This window comes from Loxodonta africana, chromosome 4 (assembly GCF_030014295.1).
Source record: "Loxodonta africana isolate mLoxAfr1 chromosome 4, mLoxAfr1.hap2, whole genome shotgun sequence".
Taxonomy (NCBI): domain Eukaryota; kingdom Metazoa; phylum Chordata; class Mammalia; order Proboscidea; family Elephantidae; genus Loxodonta; species Loxodonta africana.
This window is the reverse complement of record NC_087345.1, coordinates 36,717,315-36,742,564: the sequence shown is the minus strand read 5'-3', so window position 1 is coordinate 36,742,564 and position 25,250 is coordinate 36,717,315. Positions and strand designations below refer to the sequence as shown.

The window sequence follows — 25,250 nt, the reverse complement described above, 5'->3', positions numbered from 1 at the left end:
CATCATAGAATTAAAAAATACTCCAAGACATCAAGTTTCATATCCTAATTTACAGCACAGAATACTAAATATTTTTACATTACCAAATATTACTAAGAATTTCCAGAAAGGACAGCGAGGAAAGGGGAACATATTTTTGCTATCATAAAGTACATGTCAAATGAGTGGTTAATAAGGGAAACAGCCTCTGTTGTTGTTAGGATTCTTCTACCTATTCAGCCCACCAAGCTTTCTGTCCTTACCCCCAGTACATCTCATCTGTGATTCAAATCTAGAGGAGAACAGGCCAAATAGAGGGAAAGGCTATTTAGAACAGGGCATTCCTGTTCGGCCTTTTTCTACAACCACACCCCCCCCCCAAAAAAAACTCTGGTAACCCTGAATCCTCACTGGTATCAGCACATTCATAAAGCCGTTATTTAATTTTTGTTTTGCATAAGCAAAACTTAGAGGCACATTTTAGGATATTATAAATGATGGATTAATGATGAATGGACAGTGAGTTTAGTAATGAATTTAAAACTCTAACATAATAAAATAAAATTGATCATAATGAACAGAACTGTGACTGTGTGAGAAAATGTCTAGGATTTTTAGAGAGGCACACTGAAGTATGCAGGAGTGAAACGACTTGCTTAACAGCAACTTGTTTTAAAATCCTTTAGACGAGAAAACAGGAAAAGCTGGAAAATCCTGATAATTCTTGAGTGTGGGTGACTGAATATGCAGTTTCACTGTATTATTCACTCTAATTTTAAGTATATTTGAACTTTTAAAAAATATTTTTATTGTTAAATATGCAATTTTATTTTTATATATGAAAAATATTTTTAAAATCCATCATAAGTAATGGTAAATACAGGCATATTTAGATGTATTTTGAAGAACCTGGAGCAGGTCAAAGAGATACTAAGAAAACCACTCACCTTTCCCTCAGTAATCATTCTTAGAAACATACTTACCTATAAAATGGCTTAGGTGCCATTTAGAATACGCACTCACATGGATATAAAGAGACAGATATCCAGTTTACATGCAAAATTTAAAAACTAGTATATTTCTCAAATTTTCATTATATGTGAAAGTAAAAATAAAACAGAAACAACCCCTCTCTAACAACAAAAAAAAAACACTGCTACAACTCTGTTTTTGTCGTTAGTTGCCACTGAGTTGGCTCCAATTCACGGAGACCTCATGTATAACAGAACTAAACATTGCCCAGTCCTGGACCTTCTTCACGATTATTGGTGTGTTTGAGTTCATTATTTGACTACTGTCTAGTGCCTTAGAACCCAGAAGCTTATCTTCTAGCACTATATTGAACAATATCCTCTGATGATCCATACAGTTTTCACTGGCTAATTTTCAGAAGTAGATCACAGGCCTTCCTCTTCAGTCTTTCTTAGTCTGGAAGCTCCATTGAAGCCCATCCACCATGGGTGACCCTGCTGGTATCTGAAATACTAGTGGCACAGTTTCCAACATCATAGCAACAAGCAAGCCACCACAATAGAGCAAACTGATGACAGGTGGTGGACTGTCACAACTAGCTACTGCATAACATTACCACATAACATGTAAGAGTTACTACACGTTAGCCAATTGTGCTAAATGCTTTGCAAATGTCATTGCATCTCATTCTCAGAGCTCGCCTATGGAATATATGTTGCATCTTACCACTCACCATCACCATTTACAGATGAGGATTTGCAATGTTAGATATTGGTTTTAGACATCAGGCTACCAAGTGTGAAGCTGGTATCAGAGCCAAGTGTGGTTAAGGACTGAACCCTTCACCGCGAGGTCATCTCTGGCCTTTGTTCATGTTCTTTGAAGAATTACACAATGAGAACAAATACTTAGGCTTTCAAGCAAACATTCACAAAACATTACACTCCTTCCCTCCCTCCCCCACTTTTTACTGGAAGAGGTGACAGAAAGCAGAGAGGCAGATGGCTAATTTAAGAACTACTGTCTGATTTTCCTGGAGCCCTGGGAGACATCGTATGTGATTCAACTGTGTAGATCATGTCACATATGCTGTTCTTTCATTTAATCATTCCTGGATCTCTCTTGTGTGGGATTCTGCCAAAACAATGTTGACTAGCTCTTGAGAACACATTTCTCATGGACCACACACATTTGCCAGTAGCACAGAATGGATACATTGTAGCTCTCCTTTTGTAGCTTGGTGGCAGAAGAATTAGCATCTTAGATCAAAAAACAGTTAAACTAAGTATTCTTTTCTACAGAATGTGTACATTACTAGAAAGCATATTTGTAACTAATGAGTCCCATTTTCTCATTGGCTGGGATGAATTTCCAAGGGGAAAATTCCTCTGATTGAAGGTATTTCTGGTGTGTTATACCCCACCACAGCACTCACTACTTGTGCTAACTTGTTGGGTGTTACCCTCAGGTTCAAAGTCCACATCACTTCAGTTCATTTCAGTGACATTCACTGGGTATCTAATAATGACCAGGAACTAAGCCTAGAACTGGGCATACAAAATACACCTTACTTGTAAGTGCTCACAATTCAGGTGAGACCTAGAACAAGTAATTAACATATGAGATCATAAATGTAAGGAAGATAAATAATATAGTAGTAAATTACCTTGCTGAGGATGAGGATCAAAGTAGCAGGGAAGGCTCTGCAGAGGTGATGGCTTAGAATTACATGAGTTTGACAGAGAACTCTGCAGCCTCTCTGTGCACTCCCATTCAGTCTCCTAGCTCTGGTTATCATCTCTAAGCTGATGATTCCCATATATATGCCTTGTCTTAGTCATCTAGCACTGGTATAACAGAAATACCACAAGTGGATGGTTTTAACAAAGAGAAGTTTATTCTCTCACAGTCCAGTAGGCTAGAAGTCCAAATTCAGGGTGCTAGCTCCAGGAGAAGGCCTTCTCTCTCTGTTGGCTCTGGAAGAAGGTTCTTGTGAGGCATCAGTCCTCCCTTGGCCTGAGAGTATTTCAGCACAGGAACCTCAGGTCCAAAGCACACGCTCTGCTCCCGGCACTGGTTTCTTGGTGGTATGAGGTCTCCTTGACTCTCTGCTCGCTTCTCTCTTTTATATCTCAAAAGAGATTGGTTTAAGACACTACCTAATCTTGGAGACCTCATCAATATAACTGCCGCTAATCCATCTTATTATATCAGAGTGACAGGATTTACAACACATAGGGAAATCACACCAGAAGATAAAATGGTAGGCAATCATACAGATATTTTTGTGGGACACAATTCAATCTATGACATGCCTCTAGTCCAGGTTTCCTTCTGAGATCTGAATACTTATATAAACTGACTTCTTGATGGTTCTGTTTTGATGTTTCATAGACACTTCAAATTCAACGTGCATGTCTAAAACTAAACTTCAGATTTCTCCCTGAAACTTGTCCTGTCCCACTGTTCTCTATCACAGTGAATGGCAACACCCACCAACCTTCACACACTGTACAAGCTGGAGACTCACTCTTAATTCCTTGATCCTTCTCATCCCCTATGTCCAATTAATCACCCCCATTAATCTCCCCCCCAATCCATTTTCCATACAGCAGCCAGATAATATTTTTAAAATGCTAAGGTGATCACATCATTCCCTAGTATAAACCTTTCAGTGGCTTCCCATGGTTCTGCATGATCTATCTCACCTTCCCTTCCAGCCCTATCTTAGGTCACTCTGCCTCTTGTTCTCTGTGCTCAGGCAGCACTGGCCTTTCAGTTCTTCGAATATGCCATGCCTCTTTCTACCTCAGGGCCTTTGTACACACTGTTCCTAGTGACCAGGAGCCTCTTTCTTTCTTCCCTGCCTAGCTTTCCAACTCCTACTTACCCTTCTGATGTCAATATACATAGAAGGTCTTTAGGACAGTGAGTCAGCTATTCCTGCTCACCCCTCTCCCCCAAATCTAGCTCAAGGTCCCTTGTTTTACAGTATCTAGTACTTTTCCTGTATACTACTTAATCACAATGGTAATTAATTGTTAATATTTGCTAAGTATATGTCTTCCCTAAGTAAATGTGAACTCAGTGAAGGAAACCAAAACCGAACCCATTGCTATTGAGTTGATTCTGACTCATAGTGACCCTGTAGGACAGAATAGAACTGCCCCATAGGGTTTCCAAGGAGCAGCTGGTGAATTCGAACTGCAGCAGCAGTTAGCAGTCAAGCTCTTAATCGCTATGCCACCAGTGTTTCAGTGAAGGAAAGGTTTTTTTAATTCTCCACTGGATCCTGGTGTCTAGTACAATGTCTGGCTTGGGGTAGAGGCTCCATGTTACTTAATAAATGAAGGGACGAATTCAAGGCAGCAAGAGCAGCCTGTGTCTTAAGGTGGAAGGACAGTAGGCTGGTGTGTGTGGAAAAGCACAAGCAGATCCGCGCTGATGGAAGATGCAATGCTTTGCGAGGTGGATGCAGAGAGTGAATGGACGTCAGGTTGGTAAGGCAGACAGGAATCTATATAAACACCCAAACCACCACTGCCATGGAGTCAATTCCAACTCATAGCGACCCTACAAGACAGAGCAGAACTGCCCCATAGAGTTTTCAAGGAGCGCCTAGTGGATCCAAACTGCCAGCCTCTTGGTTAGCAGCCGTAGCACTTAACCACTGTGCCACCAGGGTTTCCGAACCTGTATACAGGGTGGGGGAACTCAAAAGAAGAGGAGCATAACACACTGGTGGCATTCAGTGTGTGTTAGCTCCCCTCCCACAACGCCAGCTAAACTCATTCTTCGAAATTTATTTTTCCTTTACAGAGAGTTTTCCGGTTTTATGATTTCTCCTGTATATCCCATATTCAATCCATCGGTAATCCTTTTGTCTTTACCTGATTCTTACCACTTCTTACCACCCTAATCCACAACATCATCAACTATAGCCTATAGACTCCTATAGTACCCCAATATTCCAACTTTCAAACAGCAACCAGAGTGGTCTTTAAAAAATATAAATTGGACCATATTGCCTCTCAGCTTAAAACCCTCCAATGGTTTTCCATCACATTTAAAAATCCAGTGGCCTCACAAAGGTCTATAAGGCCCCACATGACCCAGCCCCTACCTACCCCGATCGCTCTTCTCAGGTTTAACATTCCCTGAAGCCCTAGGCTTCATCTATACAGGACTTCTGGTTCTCCCTGTAACATACTAAACTCTGTCCTGCCCACTTTGTATTTATTTTGTACCTGTTGTTTCCTTCACCTGGAATTTACTTCTCTGCTACTCTTGGAAGGATCTTTTCTGATTCCCCTATTAAAATAGTCCTGTTCCATCAAAATCTATCCACTCATCTTACTTTATTCTTCTTCATAATATCTGATATCTCAAATTATATATATATTTTTTCACCAGACGACTGTGTATCTGAAGTCCCTGGGTACTGTAAATGGTTAACGCACTCGACTGCTAACTGAAAGGTTGAAAGTTTGAGTCTACCCAGAGGCAACTCAAAAGAAAGGAACGGTGATCTACTTCCAAAAAATCGGCCATTAAAAACCCCAGTTCTACACTGAAACACATGGGGTCGCCATGAGTCAGGCTTGACTCAATGACAACCAGTTATTGTGTAGAGCCCCCTTTAGAATGTAAGCTCCACAAGGGCAGGAATTTTGCATCCCCAGTTCCTGAAACAGTGCCTGGCACAGGAAAGGCGGTCAATAGATATCTGTTGAATGGATGATGACATTAGACTCCCTCCTTCCCTGACGGCTTTCCTAGATGCCATTCTCCAAGCAGTCAATCTCTCCTATTTCTAAAGTTACTCATACTTAGCAAGGGTTACTGTCAGTAAGCTCTGCACATTATTGAGGGCCAGTGCCAGAAAGTACTAACAAAAAGAAAAACAGAAGAAGGGTTCCGTATTTTATATTAAAAAAAATATTTTATATATGACCTTCCTCCCCTTAAAATAAAAATAACATTCATATACAACTATCTTTTGAAAAAGTGTTTTCTGTGAAAAGAAGTGTTTTCTAGAAGGTAATCCTACACTTCTGTTATTGCATAAGCCTCATTTATAAAAGGTATACTTTCTGCTGTTCTAGTGTCTTCTCAGTAAGACTGATTTTTTTCATCCTGTACCGACCATGCCTCTTAGCTCAAGTAGATACATAAGATTATACGGGCTACTCCTGTTCTGAGGCAAGATGCGAAGGCAGAAAGGGACAAGAGCTCATTGAATGGACACGGGAAATACAGGATGGAAAGGAGGAGCGTGCTGTCACATTATAGGGAGAGCAACTAAGATCACATAACAATGTGTGTATAAATTTTTGTATGAGAAACTAACTTGAACTGTAAACTTTCACTTAAAGAACACACACACAAAAAAGGTTTAAAAAAAAAAAAAAAGAATGTGTGGGATTCCGACCAAAAGGGGAAATAACAAACCCAGAGAAAGCAAATTGCATTTAAGGATAAATGAATGAGGATAATAAAGACTAAGTCATAATTAATTAGGACTTCTTTGAAGTTACACAAATATCATATAAACCTGTACCAGAATTGTTCATTAAACCTGTCAGGTATTAATCTGGAAAAACGTGAGAATCTGCATATCTACCTGATAGGCAACCAAAGAAAGGAAGATTTACTATAATTTTCTGAATTACTTAATTTTAATAAAACAGAATTTTGTTTTTACTAACACTCATTTTAGTTAAGAAACTTAAGTTCAATTGAAAACTTGACTTTTCTATAGGCATTCCCTCTTGGATCTTTGAATATAACTTATTTTTGTGTGTGTGATAAAAATATATTTAAAAAAACATTCGCCTTTTCAACATTTTTTTACATGTACAATCAGTGACATTAATTACGTTCATCTATACAACCATCTATACAACTCTGGTGGCACAGTGGTTAAGAGCTCAGCTGTTAACCAAAAGGTCAGCAGTTCCAATCTACCAGCCACTCCTTGGAAACCGTATGGGGCAGTTCAACTCTCTTACAGGGTCACTGGAGGTAGGAATCGACTCCATGGCAATGGGTTTTGTTTTTTTAAATACAATCATCTCCATTATCAGTTTCCAAATATTTCCATCACCTTTAACAGAAACTCAGTGGCCCCTAAGCAATGACTCCCCTTTTCTCCCTCCCTCCTGCCCCGGTAACCACTAACAGACTTTGGGCTCTATACATTTGCCTATTCTAGAAAATTCATATAAATGTGATCATACAATATTTGTCCTTTTGTGACTGTCTTATTTCAGTCAGAACAATGTTTTCAAGGTTTGTCCATTGTGTAGCATGTGACAGGACTCTATTTCTCTTTATACCTGCGTAATATCCCATTGTATGTGTATATCACATTTTGTTTATCCACTCATATCTTGAACATTTAGGTTGTTTCCACATTTTGGCTACTGTGAATAGTCCTACAAAAAATACTGGTGTACAAGTATCTGCTTACACTCCTGCTTTCAATTCTTTTGGATATATGCCTATGAGTAGAACTGCTGGGTCATATGGTAATTCTATATTTAACTTTTTGAGGAACCATCAAACTGTTTTCCACAGTGGAAAATACTTTTAAGAACAAAGTTCAAGTACTGCCAGGAGCCTGCTGTACAGGGACTTGATGCTCTTTGTACTTTTTGGTCAAACTCCAAAAAAAAAAAAAAAATTATAGTGTCAGGTGATCAAGAGTTACTTTCACTCTACAAATACGGATCTGGGGGATGCTTCAGGTACCCCCCAAAAACTTTGCTTGCTCTGGCAGGTAGCTGGGAAGCATTTGACAAACACTGAACAAAGGTGTTTGTCTTCCTTTGTTATCTGGTATCAGGCAGCAGTGGCCATTCTGCATCACAGGAGAGACAGGATCTGGGGAACTGCTCTTGCAGTTCTCCAATTGGGGGACGTCAGACATCTGGTCTGAGTCCTTGACATGGACATAGGCAGCACTATAATGGCTAAAGCAGGGATTTTAGTCTCAGATACACCTACCTAGGTTGAAATTACAGCTCCACTACTTACTAGTTGTATTATCTTGGACATTTTATTTACTCTCTCTGAGCCTCCATTTTTCTCACCTAGAAAGCCAAGATGATACCTATACCTCAAGTTATTATGGGAATTAAAAGAAAAGTATAAAACATTTAGCACTGTGCCTGATGCAGAGTAATAAATGGTTTCAGGTGCTAAGATCCTAGCTGATTTTAGTGGTACAGACATAGCTAGAGGCAGACTGGCTGGATTCCAACACTGGCTCTGCTACTGAGTAGCTGGGTAGCTTTTCTCTTCACTGTTTTTGTCATTAGTTGCCGTGCAGTCAGCTCCAACTCATGGCAACACCATGTACAACAGAACAAAATGTCCAGCTTCTCACCATACAATGGGTATAACGGCAGTAACTTACCTCAAAGGGTTGTTGTGAAGATTCAATGAGTTAATACATGTAAAGTGCTTACAATAGTGCCTGGCACAAAGTAGGCTCTACCTAAGCGCTTGCTACTATTTTCATTACATCAAAGGTCGGGTCTGAGAAGAGAGCCACATAGATTCTCTACTCAGATCCTACAGTGGAGCAAGCTATGGCCGTTGCTCCATCTCCTCCCCAGTCAAACCTGCCAAACATCCACTTTTGCTGCTCTGCCAATAACTCAATAATTCATGTGTACCCCACTTTGATATGAGTCATACAGCTCCACATTTCCTAAGAGCTTGATTTCATATTATGCCAAGATATTCTGATTTACAAATAAGTCACTGCAGGTTCCTTTTTGAGGCAATGCGGTGCCATATAAATGATAACGGTTTTAAAAGCATTTATAGCCTCACTTTGCCAGCTCTGCATCCTTAAGTCAGCAACTCAATTCTCCTATGACTTAGTTTCTTTATTTTTATTATGTGATGACATTTACCTTACAGGTTTGCTATGGCCTTTAAATGATATGTGAAAATTTCCCAGTAAACTATAAAGCACTAGATGTTTTTTAAAAAATACTATGTGCCACTGTGAAAAGATTTGAAATGCTCAACTTTAAAAGTATGATCAGCAAATCACTTTTCAGCATTATTATTCTATTCAGAGGAATGTTTTTATTTTCTTGCTTCTAGTACATTACCTCATCAACTCTCAGCCATTTTCCTGCATGGTAAATCAAGAGTAAATTGCATGGTATTGGGGAAGAGAGAGAGAGAGAGAAAAAAAAAAGTAAGTCTAATAGTTAACCTAAATACAAAAAACACTGGAGATAGCTGAACCTGTAAAACTAACAAAAATTCATCTATACATTTTTTTAAAAAAAAAATTTTACCTGGCTGAGAGAATGAAGGAACGTTCTACACTTTCAATCTTTAGTTCATTCTGATATGCTTCTTGGGTGGGTTTTCTGACCTGGAAGAAAGCACAAAAAATTTAAGTAAACCCATCGCCTCCTGAAAATCCCAACTTGGAAGCGTTGTGCAAATTTCCCAATGCCCCTGCTTGCTGTCCTCTAAAACCAACCTTCCTAGCCAGCTTTATCTACAGCTACTCTTGGCCATTTACTCTGTGCTTCAGATGAATTAAAGTACCCCCACACAGGCCCAACATCATCACCTCCAAGCCTTTGCTCATGCTATTCCTCTACCTGGAATGCCTTTCCCCAGCCTCTCGAAATGGCTCCATGTGAACTATCCTTCAAGGCTCATTGCTTCTTCCTTGAAAAAGACTTCTGTCTTCCCTCTTTCCTAGCTGCTACCAATACCTCCATCATGCCCCACCAAAGGCTGCACATTTTTTCATTTTCTGAACTCCCAAATACTTTAACTGTACCTTTAAAATCATATTTATCACTGTCTACAGAAATTTTTATGGGTAGTATATTATCTTCTCAACTAGTTGCTAAGCTCTGGGACGGAGGGAGCACAAAAAAAATTATGCTTCAAATCATCTTTGTATTTTCCACCAAACTTATTACATGTTTGTTCATAGTAGTTCTCAGTAATGATTCTACAAATGAATTAATGCATAAGTGAACAAATAAATGCATAAATGAACAAACAAATGCTTGAATAGTAACATGGAGAAAGAAAAGTTAAGGATGTGAGAAAGACGATTACCTTAGGGCATTCTCTCTTTTTGGGTAAAAAAAAAAAAAATGGTATTCTACCAGACTCACAAACCCACCTTCATTCCAGCCAATGAGAGCATGTTGTTTAGTTTAAACATCCCAGACTGCACAGGCGTTGTATACAACAGGGCATCATTAAACTAAAAATAGAATTATTTCACAGGAAAAATAAACAAATTTCAGCTATAGAGATATAGATAAGGCACAGGCGTGAAGAAAAAACACTGTCTCTTTGCTAACAGCTCTCTGAATAAAATACTTGTGTTTTGTTTATATTAACTGGAACCACCTAGAGTGTTTTAGTAGAGTATTATTAAAAAAGTAATTTTCTGGAAAATATGCTTCTTTTCCAAGTCCTGTAGCAGATTGTTTTCTGAATTCTAAATCCCACTAAGGTATTACAATCTGCCTAAATAAATAACTAATAAAAACAATTCTTTCATATTAGAAATGAAGTAAACTAAATCCTAAGAGGGAATAATGCTCTGGGTAGGCATCGTAACAGATTTTATTTCCCTATACTTGAAATGCAAATATGCAATCCAGCCAGTCAAAAAAAAAAAAAGATCCCATTAAAACCATTATTAGAATGTACTAAGCTTGCCTGTCTTATACAAATGTCTTCTTCTATTAAACAATTACCCCTGCCTTGGACACAATAGAACCACACATGGCTTCTTACCAGGAAAAACATTCGGGGCTGCATGACTTTCCGGGATAGCTTCATCAAAGTTCCTTCTTTCAGAAAGACCTGATCCATCCAAAGAAACATCCATTTAATCTACCATTGTAACATAACTACAATACCTACATACATACATATACGTGTGTGTGTATCACCATTATTAAAGGAAAGCACTATTTTCATATAGAGATTCCCACCATTTAATCCTACCATCATAATATGATTACAATACATATATATTATTCGTATGTATGGGTAAATACACATACACACATATACATACACAAATGTGTATGTGTGTGTATATGTGTGTGTATATAAAAACGTGTGTATGTATACATAAATGTGTCTGTGTGTATTGTGTGTGTGTGTGTGTATATAAAAACCCACTGCCATCGAGTCAATTCCGACTCATAGTAATCTTATAGGATGAAGTAGTACTGCCCCACAGGGTTTCTAAGGCTGTAAATCTTTACAGAAGCAGACTGTCACATCTTTCTACTGCAGAGCGTCTGGTGGGTTCGAACTGCTGACCTTTTGGTTAGCAGCCATGCACTTAACCACCACTATGCAACCAGGCGTCTTATATCTATGTGTACAGAAATAAAACAAAACAAAAACACCTGCTGCTGTGGAGTTGATTCCCAATCATAGTGACCCTACAAGACAGAGCAGAACTGCCCCATGGGGTTTCCAAGGAGCAACTGGTGGTTTCAAACTTCTGGCCTTATGGTTAGCAGCCAAGCTTTTAACCACTGTGCCACCAGGGCTCTATGTGTATATATGTATATACCTAAATAGCTTCTTCCTCCAGTATTGTTTCTTTTTGCGGGGGAAGGGGGCTAGTTTCCCTGTGACTTTTTACAGTCATGGTTTCCTTTAAAACCCTATAAGTCATTTAGGAATGAGACAAGCTAGCAGAGTTCCAAAAATCCAGTACTGGCCACAGGGGTACTACGTGGTCTGTGATGTAATTGACTGAATGTGTACTTGATCCTGAGGCAGATCATATCCTGATAACTGCATCTGTAATTGCCTCAAACACATTCCCTAGGCCTCCTTTGTGCTCTATGAGGAGCATCAAAATACCAATTTTCTCCCTCCCTAGGTCTTCTTTTTTAAAATATGTCTATTTGGAAATGAAAGACTGTAAATGAAATTGTCTTTTAAAGCTGTGTGAGGTCAGTTGGTATTACACATAAAATGATCCCATTTAATCAGAGACTCTGTGGGGTCCTTTGCTATTCTCTAAATTGAATTGGACTTCTTGTCACAGTGACTTAAATCATGAATGTTTTTAATGGATAGAATGAATATAGCTGATCCAGATTAAGTCAATGAAGAGTAACAATAATACCTATTTTCATAACTATATGAAAATTATCTACAAATGGCACCTAAATGCATAGTATTAAATTTGCAAAAGGTGGTTTGAAACACTTACCCGTCCAGGCTGCACTATTTCGTGGTGTCCATTTAAGCTGTACTGAATTTGCATAAGTTTCTGAAAGTTGTCCTACAGAAAGAGAAAGCCAAGTGTATGAAGGCTCAGGCTCCCAGGTTCAATTATACACTAGCTGCTGAAATCAAGATACTTACTCCTTGCTTCATAGTATCATTGGCATGGTTGGCTACCTCTATAACAACAGCAAGGGCATCTAAAATACATAGGAACAGAAGGGGCATTTGGTCATTACCAATGAAATGAACGATTTGCAACATTAAGCAATTCCAGTCAGCAAGACAGCTAGTTAATAGCAATCAATCTCTGGAGAAGTCTACTTGACTATGAGTAAGTACAAATATAGATGATGTGGTTCAACAAGGGCAAAACCAAGGAAATTAATTCAGGCAAAAACAATACTTATGGAAAAATTGAGCCAAAGAAAAACAATGAAGATACATACTAGACCACATGCACCATTGGTATCAAGGTCAGGGTTGTTTGTGCTGAGATTTGATATTCCAGTTAAGATTACAAGGATGAGAACAGGATCTCACCTAGAAGCCATAGATCATCCCAGTATAAACTGCCTTGGAAGAAAATGATATTGGGGAAAAGGATCCAGGATAGGAAAACAGAACCGTGAGGAGCAACTATTTAAGAGAGCCGGAGCTCAGCCTTCTGCTCTTTATCTGGTGCCAAGAGGCAAGAGTCAGAAATGGAAGTTAGAAATGTCACATGGGACTTTACTTGACCTTACAAAACTGCAAGCATTATCCTGTGAGCCAGATTATTTGACTTTATGGGACTGTCTCTGTTTTATTATTTTTTCTTAATCCCTTGTCTTTAGCAAGGAGCCCTTGGGTGGTGGTTAAGTGCTAAGCTAACCAAAAGACTGGTGATGGGAACACACCCAGCGGCACCTTGGAAGAAAGGCCAGACGATCTGCTTCTGAAAGATCACAGCCTTATGAAACCTGTGGAGTGCAGTTCTACCCTGCAACACATGGGGTTGCCATGAGTAGGAATCGACTTGATGGCAACTGCCTTTTGTTTGATTTTTGCCTTTAGCAAAGTGTTTTTGAATGCTCCAGCCTTGTCATCTTTGTTGCTAGATATAAAGGAAAAAATTTGTTTAGTCTGCTTTTGAGTACAATTGTTAACAACCCAAGGCAGTATTGCTCTCCTCAGGGACATGTGTGAACAATGCTTGGTAGTCACAATGACTGGAAAAGTCTACAGGCATTTAGCAGGTAGGAGTCAGGGATGCTAAACACCCTGCAGCACTCGGTAGAGTTCTACCCAAAATAGAATTTAAAAAGAGGCTTCAAGTCATCTTATGAATACAACAGAGTATACTGCATTGGTTTTGTTATTGATATATTTTTACTTTCTAGGTCTTAATAAACATATAAAAATTCTGCAACATAGGAGACCACAAAAATTATTTACCTTGAGTGTCTCTGTAATCTCCAGAGTCTTCTAAGAGATTCTTCAAATAATCTAGGGGGGGAAAAAATATATATATATAGAGAGAGAGAGAGAGAGACATATATATATTCCCCACGTGTCTGTCAGTTTGTCAGACTGTGGGGGCTTGCGTGTTGCTGTGATGCTGGAAGCTATGCCACCAGTATTCAGATACCAACAGGGTCACCCATGGAGGACAGATTTCAGCTGAGCTTCCAGAATAAGACAGACTAGGAAAAAGGATCCAGCAGTCTACTTCTGAAAAGCATTAGCCAGTGAAAACCTTACGAATAGCAGCAAAACATTGTCTGATACAGTGCCAGAAGATAAGCCTCCCAGGTTGGAAGGCACTCAAAAGACAACTGGGAAAGACCTGCCTCCTCAAAGTAGAGTCAACCTTAATGATGTGGATGGAGTAAAGCTTTCAGGACCTTCATTTGCTGATGTGGCGCGACTCAAAATGAGAAGCAACAGCTGCAAACATCCATTAATAATCAGAACCTGGAAAGTATGAAACATGAATCTAGGAAAATTGGAAATCATCAAAAATGAAATGGAACACATAAACATCGATATCCTAGGCGTTAGTGAGCTGAAATGGACTGGTATTGGCCATTTTGAATTGGACAATCATATAGTCTACTATGCCTGGAATGACAACTTGAAGAGGAATGGTGTTGCATTCATTGTCAAAAAGGATGTTCCAAGATCTATCCTGAAGTACAGCACTGTCAGTGATAGGATAATATCCATACGCCTACAAGGACGACCAGTTAATATGACTATTATTCAAATTTACACACCAAACACTAAGGCCAAAGATGAAGAAATTAAAGATTTTTATCAGCTTCTGCAGTCTGAAATTGATCGAAAATGCAGTCAGGATGCATTGATAATTACTGGTGATTGGAATTCGAAAGCTGGAAACAAAGAAAAAGGATAAGTAGTTGGAAAATGTGGCCTTGGTGATAGAAACAATGCCAGAGATCGGATGATACAATTTTGCAAGACCAACGACTTCTTCATTGCAAACACTTTCTTTCACCAACATAAATAGCGACTATACACATGCACCTCGCCAGAGAGAACACACAGGAATCAAATTCACTCATCTGTGGAAAGAGACAATGGAAAAGCTAAGTATCATCAGTCAGAGGGCCATGCGCCAACTGTGGAACAGACCATCAATTGCTCATATCCAAGTTCAAGCTGAAACTGAAAAAATCAGAGCGAGTCCACGAGAGCCAAAATATGATTGAGTATATTCCACCTGAATTTAGAGACCATCTCAAGAACAGATTTGATGCAGTGAACACGAGTGACTGAAGACCAGACGAGTTGTACAAGGACATCATATATGAAGAAAGCAAGAGGTCACTGAAAAGACAGGAAAGAAAGAAAAGACCAAGATGGATATCAGAGGAGACTCTGAAACTTGCTTTCGAATGTCGAGTAGCTAAAGCAAAAGGAAGAATTGATGAAGGAAAAGAACTGAAGATTTCAAAGGGCAGCTAGAGAAGACCAAGTAAAGTATTATAATGACATGTTCAAAGAGCTGGAGATAGAAAATCAAAAGGGAAGAACACGCTCGGCATTTCTCAAGCTGAAAGAACTGAAGAAAAAATTCAAGCCTCGAGTTGCAATAGTGAAGGATTCCATGGCGAAAATATTAAACGATGCACGAAGCATCAAAAGAAGACGGAAGGAATACACAGAGTCATTATACCAAAAAGAATTCGTTGATATTCAACGCTTTCAAGAGGTGGCATATGATCAGGAACCGATGGTTGGTACTGAAGGAAGAAGTCCAAGCTGCTCTGAAGGCATTGGCGAAAAACAAGGCTTCAGGAATTGATGGAATATCAATTGAGATGTTTCAATAAACAGATGCAGCGCTGGAGGTGCTCACTCGCCTATGCCAAGAAATATGGAAGACAGCTTCCTGGCCAACTGACTGGAAGAGATTCGTGTTTTTGCCTATTCCCAAAAAAGGTGATCCAACCAAATGTGGAAATTATAGAACAATATCATTAATACCACACACAAGCAAGATTTTGCTGAAGATCATTTAAAAATGGCTGCAGCAGTATATTGACAGGGAACTGCCAGAAATTCAGGCCGGTTTCAGAAGAGGACATGATGTCAGATGGATCCTGGCTGAAAGCAGAGAATACCAGAAGGATGTTTACCTGTGTTTTATTGACTATGCAAAGGCATTCGACTGTGTGGATCGTAACAAATTATGGATAATATTGCAAAGCATGGGAATTCCAGAACACTTAATTGTGCTCATGAGGAACCTGTACATAGATCAGGAGGCAGCTGTTTGGACAGAACAAGGGGAAACGGAATGGTTTAAAGTCAGGAAAGGTGTGCATTAGGGCTGTATCCTTTTATCATACCTATTCAATCTGCATGCTAAGCAAATAATACGAGAAGCTAGACTATATAAAGAACAGGGCGTCAGGACCGGAGGAAGACTCATTAACAACCTGCGTTATGCAGATGATACAACCTTGCTTGCTGAAAGTGAAAAGGACTTGAAGCACTTACTAATGAAGATCAAAGACCACAGCCTTAAGTATGGATTGCACCTCAACATAAAGAAAACAAAAATCCTCACAACTGGACCAATGAGCAACATCATGATAAATGGAGAAAAGATGGAAGTTGTTGAGGATTTCATTTTACTTGTATCTACAATCAACACCCACGGAAGCAGGAGTCAAGAAATCAAAAGACAGATTGCATTGGGTAAATCTGCTGCAAAGGACCTCTTTAAAAGTGTTGAAAAGCAGGGATGTCACCTTGAAGACTAAGGTGTGCCTGACCCAAGCCATGGTATTTTCAATCGCATCATATGCATGTGAAAGCTGGACAATGAATAAGGAAGATCGAAGAAGAACTGACGCCTTTGAATTGTGGTGTTGGTGAAGAATATTGAACATACCATGGACTGCCAAAAGAACGAACAAATCTGTCTTAGAAGAAGTACAACCAGAATGCTCTTTAGAAGCAAGGATGGCAAGGCTGCGTTTTACATAGTTTGGACATGTTGTCACAAAAGATCAGTCCCTGGAGATGGATATCATGCTTGGCAGAGCACAGGATCAGTGGAAAAGAGGAAGATCCTCAACAAGGTAGACTGACACAGCGGCTGCAACAATGAGCTCAAGCATAGCAACGATTGCAAAGATACAGCAGGACCCAACAGTGTGTTCCTCTGTTGTACATGGTGTCATTATGAGTCAGAACCGACTACACAGCACCTAACAACTATATATATGTATATACATATATATACACAGACAGTACTTAGTACAATAAAGCTGTCTGACTGACTGGAAGAGATCCATATTTGTGCCCATTTCAAAGAAAGGTGACCCAACAGAATGCAGAAATTATCAAACCATATCATTAATATTGCAAGCAAGTAAAATTTTGCTGAAGATAATTTTAAATGGTTGCAGCAGTACAGCAACAAGGAACTGCCAGAAATTCAGGCCAGATTCAGAAGAGGAATCAGAACGAGGGATATCACTGCTGATGTCAGATGGAACTTGGCTGAAAGCAAATACCAGAATACCAGAAAGATGTTTACCTGTGTTTTATTAACTATGTAAAGGCATTTGACTAAGTGGATCTTGACAAATTACAAATAACACTGTGAAGAATGGGAATTCCAGAACATTTAATTGTGCTCATAAGGAACCTGTATATAGAGCAAGAGGCAGTCATTCAAACAGAACAAGGGGATACTGTGTGGCATAAAATCAGGAAAGGTGTGTGTCAGGGTTGTATCCCTTCATCATACTTATTCAATCTGTATGCTGAGCAAATAATCCAAGAAGCTGAACTGTATGAAGAATTAGGCATCAAGATTTGAGGAAGACTTATTAACAATCTGCAATATGCAGATGACAAAATCTTGCTTGTTGTAAGTGAAGAAGAATTGAAGAATTTACTGACGAAGATCAAAGACTACAGCTGTTAGTATGGATTACACTTCAATATAAACAAAAATTCTCATAACTGGACCAATAAACAACATCATGATAAACAGAGCAAAGACTGAAGTTATCAAGGATTTCATTTTACTTGGATCCACAATAATACCCACGGAAGCACCAGTCAAGAAATCAAACAACAACTAGATGGTACCTGGCTACCACCACCAACTGTTCTGACAGGGATCACAACAGAGGGTCCCGGACAGAGCTGGAGAAAAATGTAGAACAAAATTGAAACTCACAAAAAAAAAAAAAGACCAGACTTACTGGTCTGACAGAGCCTGGAGAAACTCCAAAACTATGGCCCCCGGACACTCTTTTAACTCAGTACTAAAGTCACTCCTGAAATTTCCCCTTCAGCCAAAGATTAGACAGGAAACCCTGGTGATGTACTGGTTAAGAGCTACAGCAGCTAACCAAAAGGTCAGCAGTTTAAATCCACCAGGCGTTCCTTGGACATTCTATGGGGCAGTTTTACTGTGTCCTATAGGTTCACTATGAGTTGGAATCACAACTCGATGACAATGGGTTATAAACCAAACAATAACATACGTAATTCAACCATGTATATGAGACTAAATGGGCACACCACCCCGGGGGCAAGGACAAGAAGGCAGGAAGGGACAGGAAAGCTGGACAAATGGAAGTGGGGAACCCAAGGTCAAGAATAAGAGAGTGTTAACATGTCGTGGGGTTGGTAACCAAAGTCACAAAAAGTATGTGTATTAATTGTTTAATGAGAAACTAATTTGCTGTATAAACTTTCACCTAAAGCACAATTTTAAAAAAAGGAAAGAAAAGAAATCAAACGTCATATTGCATTAGGCAAATCTGCTGCAAGAGACCTCTTTAAAGTGTTAAAAAGCAAAGATGTCACTTTGAGGGCTAAGGTGCGCCTGGCCCAAGTCATGGTATTTTCAATTGCCTCATATACATCATATACATGTGCAAGCTGGACAATGAATAAGGAAGACTGAAGAAGAACTGATGCCTTTGAATTATGGTATTGTTGAAGAATACTGGATATACCATGGACTGCCAGAAGAAAGAACAAATCTGTCTTGGAAGAAGTACAGCCAGAATGCTCCTTAGAAGTGAGGATGGTTAAGACTTTGTCTCATGTACCTTGGACATGTTATCAGAAGGGATCAGTCCCTGAAGAAGGACATCATGCTTGATAAAGGAGACGGTCAGAGAATGAGAGGAAGACCCTCAGCAAAATGGACTGACACATTGGCTGCAACAATGGGCTCAAGCATAACAACAATTGTGAGGATGGCGCAGGATCAGGCAGCGTTTCGTTCTGTTGTACATAGGGTCACTATGAGTCAGAACCGACTTAATATCACCTAACAACAACAACAAGAATTGAATTTTGCCCCCCAAAAAGATACGTTGAAGTCCTGTCTGCCAATACCTATGAATATAACCAATTTAAAATAGGTTCTTTGCAGATATAATCAAGTTAAGATAGTGTCATTAGGGTGAGCCCTAATCCAATATAACTGATGTCTTTATAAGAAGCATAGAGGCATAGGCACAAACACACAAGGAGAATGCCATGTGACAACGGAGGCAGAGATTGAAGTGACTTGTCTATAAATCAAGAAACACTAAGGATTGCCAGCAACATCAGAAGCTAAGAGAAAGGCACAGAACAGATTCTCCAATACCTTGATTTTGGACTCCTAGCCTCCAGAACTATGAGAGAATAAATTTCTGTTAAGTCACACAGTTTTTGGTACTTTGTTATGGCAGCTGTAGGAAACTATTAAAAGCATTGGGCCAAAAACATTTATCTTTCTTTTTCAATACTTTAGTCAGTCTTGTTAGTTTATAGAGGCTAGTTCAATGTGTGCTAACTTTCTAAAGATGCAAGAGAATAAAGCCCTGCAATCAATGTGAAATCAGGACACAGAATCAGAGCTGGAAAAAGCCTTAGCAGTCACAGCAGTCATTTTAGAGAGGAGGAATCAGATTACTGGTCTCATCCAAGTTATACAACCTCTTTGTGGTGGAGCCAGGACGGGAATCCACATCTCCTGATGCCCAGTCCAGCTGCTTTGCGCCAACACATGTGAAACACCTTCATCCTGAGATCAGGCATAGGCCTGGTACAAAATTCTAAGGCATTAGTAGATGGGATGCGTAAAGAGACTCTTAGATTTGCTATCGCTAACAATGCCCAGAGTACCAGAGGAACTCAATACATGTATCTAGACCAGTAACCCTCAAAAGGGTATGAATTTGTCTCTCAGGGGACATTTGGCAGCTGGAGCTCTGTTGGTGCAGTGGTTAACAGCTTGGCTGCTAACCGAAAGGTCGGTAGTTCAAATCCACCAGCTGCTCCTTGGAAACCCTATGGGGCAGTTCTACTGCATCCTATAGAATTGCTATGAGTTGGAATTGACTTGATGGTAAAGGATTTGGTTGGTTTTGGGAGACATTTTGGTTGTTACAACTAGGGGTAAGGGGTGCTACTGGCACCAGTGGTTAGAGGCCAGGGATGCTGCCAAACGTCCTACAGTGCCCAGGGAAGCCCTGACAAGGAATTATCTGACCTAAAATGTCAACAGAACTGAGGTTGAGAAACACTGGTCTAGATGAAGGTGGCCTGTAAATAAACAATGTAGTATATAGTGCTGCTTGCAATATGAAAAACAAACCCTGAGATACTAGGCTATATTTAATGAATCTTTAACACCAAGGAATGTCATGATTTCAAGGCAAAACTTCCTTCTCTGTTGAGAAATGCTGGATGGCTTCCCATTGCTTACCAAATTAATAAAATCCCCTACCCTGGCATTTAAAGCTTCCCACTACATGGTCCCTATCTACTTCTGATTTTCTCTCTTAGTGCTGCCTAACACACACGCTTCTTACTAAAGTCGATTCTACACAGTTCCTTCAAAACTTCCTATGTGCTTCCTGGCTGAATATCTTTTGCCCCAAATATTCCTTTCTTCTGAAATCCCTTTCTCTGTCTCTGCATATAAGAATTCTACTCATATTCTCCAAGGCTCATCTCCAATTCCTTCTCTCCTACAAAATTTTCCATATAAAAGGTACATTTTCTCCCACTACATTATCATTATCTTCCATGAATAACACATTACACGGCAGTTACTCATTTTATGCCTTCTATCATTTTCTTTAATGAGCCCTGGTGGTGCAGTGATCACAGCCCTCGGCTAACATCTGAAAGGTCAGTGGTTTGAACCGACCAACCATTCCATGAGAAAAAGATGCAGCAGTCTAATTCCATAAAGAGTACAGCCTTGGAAACACTGTGGGGCAGTTCTACCCTGTCCTATAGGTTCACTATGCGTAGGAATCAACTCGACAGCAACAGGTACCATTTTCTTTATCAGACTCAAAGCTCCCTGCGGGAAAGACCCATGCTTGATTCACCTTTTTGTCTCACATAGAACTTAGCAAGGGGCTTAAAACACAAAGGGATATAAATATTTAATAACTAAAAAAAAAAATTATTTTTGGACACAAGTGTGCCTTACCAAAACAAAAAACCAAACCCAGTGCCATTGAGTTGATTCCAACTCATAGCAACTCTATAAAAAAATAGGACAGAGTAAAACTGGCCCACAGAGTTTCCAAGGAGCACCTGGTAGATTCGAACTGTTGACCCTTTGGTTAGCAGCCGTAGCACTTAACCACTACGCCACCAGGGTTTCCTTAGTTTAGGTAAAAGACAGTAAATGCTTAAATCGACCATAATGTCTGGGAGGATGAGAAAACCAGAGGATGAAAGGCATGCTAAGAGACTGAGTGCATTTTCATCAGACCCAGTGCCCTTTTAGCAGTATCATGGAACAGGTATAACTTCATCCCCTGGATTTAAGGAGTCACGCTCAAAGGCACAAAGGGAAACTTGGATGTTGGTGCAAACTTTTCAAACTTAATAGACGACATACACGCATAACTGCTGAAACTTCTTACATCTTTCAGACAGTCAACCAAGAACCCGTGTGAGTCTAGACATGCACCTTATAAACATCATGCACTGGCACCAAGCCATGGTAAGATATTGGGTATGACCACATTAAGCTTCCCTGAACCATAGCATAGTTTTATCTTGCCAGAGCCGTCCCTATAATTTAGATCTTAACGTAATCTGAATTCATAAACTGAACAGCACACTTTTAATCAAATAGGTAAGAAAAAAAAAATGCATTTACCTAACCAAGAGATGAAGAATTTCCTTAAACTCACTCTGATCCCAATCAGAATACACTGCATATATAGGCCATGTTCGGTGAGTTCAAATATTTAAACTTTCTATGGCTGGGAGTGATAGGGTTGGGGAGAAACACTTACTTATCACATTAGATTACCTGCTCTCAGTGCCTCAACTATCTCATTAATCAAAAGTAATTTTTCATATGCCTTTAGTCAGCTGAAGAGTGTAGAAAGGAAAGTATATCTACCTAAATATCATATTTATGGTAAGTTCCTCTTCTGTCTTCAATCCTTGTTCTTAGTGGAGAAGTAAATCCATGCAAACTGACATTTCTCTAAACCAAGAGCTCATCTAAGATGTCTGTATCAGGAGATCCTGACTTCAGACTCATTATGCTGAGCCTGATGAGCTTCTGGGTCGCATTTTCTTTGTTTGTACTCAAGCTCAGCCGCAGACCTGCCAAGCTGAACTTTCAAGAACAGACTGAAAATATCGGCTGAGTAGAAAACTCACCACTGTGATGTCCCAAAATAATGCTATTAGTCAAGAAGGTAGTAGAGTTAGGTTTACCCAACCTTTAAAACATCTATTGATCTTTAAAATGCAACTTCCCAGTCTATTTATCTATCTATCTTGTTTTTACAGCATCTTGTTACAATACAGGTAGTCCCCGACTTATGACATATTCAACTTACAATGAACCGTACTTGCGACCAACCTTTTTTTTTTTTAATATCTTATTGTTGGTGATATGTACTACATACAATACTGCGGCATATAATGTTATCATTCTCATGCCAACCCCCGAAGACAAATAAAAAGCTTATAAAGATACTGATAATAAAAGGCAATAAACATGAAAACTAAAAAAAAAAAAAAAAAAGGTATTCAACTTATGTCAGAACCACCTTAAGACAGAGCCATGAGGAAGGAACCTCATCTTATACATCCTACACATCCTTTGGAGTTTACCTTTTCCGAAAAGAACAAGCCATGATCCCCTCAAGGAGCTAAGATATCACCCAGACTCTGACAGCAGTGTGATAAAAAGAGTGACTAATCACCCTGAGTCAGATGGGAAAAGCACGGAAACCACTAGCTGCCCCAGTGACTGTTTAACCAAGGTGAAACGCAGGAAAGCAGACCAGACAGACATGTTCACGCTGGTCACAGAGGATTACTATGTGTGCCAATCCCATCTGGGACCCAGTATTCTGAGGAGCTTTCGTAATACCCGTGAGAGGAGAGCAGTCATTTCAGTTTGCCATATTAGGCTGTAGTCTTCTACGGCTTTCCTGCTTTTGCCAAACCAAATGAAGTGTTTTTCAAAACCTCACCAGTAAAAATGCCTCAGATACTACTGAAGTTATTTATAACAAAGAAAAAAACCAAGGTTGGTGCAGTGTGAATGGGCACCACAAAATGTACTCTCTAGCCACCAGGTGGCATCATTGATTAATAAGTTAATTAACCAGACTGTGCTCAACATCTCCCACCTTCATCACTACCATTGCCCAACAGTAACTGAACAAAACTAACCGAAAGCACCACGTACAACCTCTAGGGACAGGCAGGTTACCTTTCATCTCATATGTGAGGACCAGGATAAAGGATGATGGCCCAACAAGAGTCACTGTGGCAACGCTGCACTATTTGCATTCAACATCCAGTCAGATTCCTGGACTATGGGCTGAGAAAAGGTTGGCCGCCAACCATAGAAGAAGTGAGCATGTAGAAGGAATAACACTGCAAAGCCAAGTGTTTTGAATTTGAGGACATGTCTTCCTTTGCATTATCCAGGTTTCTTCTTTCCTCCATAAATATGTAATGAGATCAACAACATATACAGAATTATGGGCTCCAGAGAAAACTATGCCTAGTCAATAAGACTGTTTTCTAAAGTTCGAGATTTTGAAGGAAGCAACTCCAAATTATTCGCACTTCTGAAATAAACTATGGATCATTTTTAAATACCAAAACCAAAGATCATGTTTCAAGTTCCAAGACAGACTGACACTGTCAAGGCAGTCTGGTGAACTGGTCAAGGGCCCTTGGCTGGAAGTCAAGAGGATAGAGATTCTCAGGCTGCCTGGCCCAACCATGTCTAGCAGAGGCAGGTGACCTTGCCATGCCCTGGTGGCATTCTGTTTGTCAACACTGACTTCAGACATGCCCTATGGCATTTCTAAGGAGCCCTAGCAATGCAGTGGTTAAGTGCTCAGCTGCTAACTGAAAGGCCGATGGTTCAAACCCATCAGTCGCTCCGTAGGAAAAATACATGGCCAGTCTGCTTCTGTAAAGATTTACAGCCTTGGAAACCCTATGGGGCAATTCTACTCTGTCCGATGACAGGGTGACTATGAGTTGGAACTGACTTGATGGCTACAGATTTATAGCATTTCTGTGTGTCATTATCCTCATACGTAAAATAAATAGATTAAAAACTGCAGTGATATTTGTCCTACAACATCATGAAACATATTCATATTTTTTAAATCCTAAAATTATAGGAAATCTGGAAAATTAAGTAATGAAGAACACTCAAATAAACCATGAACAACACTGGTCTAAAATAACTATTACATTTTTAAAGTATTTTTTTAGGCTTTCACAAATGTTTAAATTTACTTTTAATAATATATAAGTTTTAGGCCTCGTCTAAAACATTTCAGTACAACCAGAATGCTCCTTAGATGCAAGGACGGTGAGACTGCATCTTACATACTTTGGACATGTTGTCAGGAGAGATCAATTCTTGGAGAAGGACATCATGCTTGGTAAAGTACAGGGTCAGCGGAAAACGGGAAGACCCTCAACGAGATGGACTGACGTTGGCTGCAACAACAGACTCAACCATAACAACCACTGTGAGCATGGTGAAGGACCGAAGAGTGTTTCCTTCTGTGAAACATAGGGTTGTTATCAAACCAACAAGACAGCACCTAACAACAACAACAAAACATTCCAGTAGTGGCTGCATAATATTTCATCATAAGGATATATTATATGATACTTAAATATTCTACTATTAGACTTTTAAGTCACTTCTAGTTTTGTTGAGTTTTATGTTGTTGTTGTTGGGTGTCATTGAGTTGATTCTGACTCATAGTGACCCTGTGTACAACTGAATGAAACACTGCCCCGATCCTGCACCATCCTCACAATCGTTGCTATGTTTGAGCTCACTATTGCAGCCACTGCGTCAATCCATCTCGTTGAGGGTCTTCTTCTTTTTTGCTGACTCTCTATTTCACCAAGCATGCTGTCCTTTTCCAGGGTCTAGTCCCTCCTGATAGCATGTCCAAAATATGTGAGTGAGATGAAGCCTTGTCATATTTGCTTCTAATGAGCATTCTGGCTCTACTTCTTCCAAA

General features: G+C 39.6%; 1 protein-coding gene across 5 annotated transcripts in view; it reads right to left on the bottom strand.

Annotated features, from left to right (window-relative positions):
* FGD6 (FYVE, RhoGEF and PH domain containing 6) overlaps positions 1-25,250 on the bottom strand; it is a 143,961-nt gene that overhangs the window by 22,748 nt on the left and 95,963 nt on the right. For 2 of the 5 annotated variants that reach the window (XM_003405266.4, XM_064283721.1), the window contains exons 9-14: positions 13,651-13,701; positions 12,355-12,413; positions 12,200-12,271; positions 10,753-10,821; positions 10,127-10,210; positions 9,273-9,352 (exon numbers count right to left, since the gene is read on the bottom strand). In XM_003405266.4, the coding sequence (XP_003405314.1) occupies positions 9,273-9,352; positions 10,127-10,210; positions 10,753-10,821; positions 12,200-12,271; positions 12,355-12,413; positions 13,651-13,701 (415 nt within the window). Of the gene's footprint in view, positions 1-6,359; positions 9,104-9,272; positions 9,353-10,126; positions 10,211-10,752; positions 10,822-12,199; positions 12,272-12,354; positions 12,414-13,650; positions 13,702-25,250 lie in introns of those variants that run through there. The other 3 variants (XM_023559792.2, XM_064283720.1, XM_064283719.1) reach the window with 3 other exon arrangements.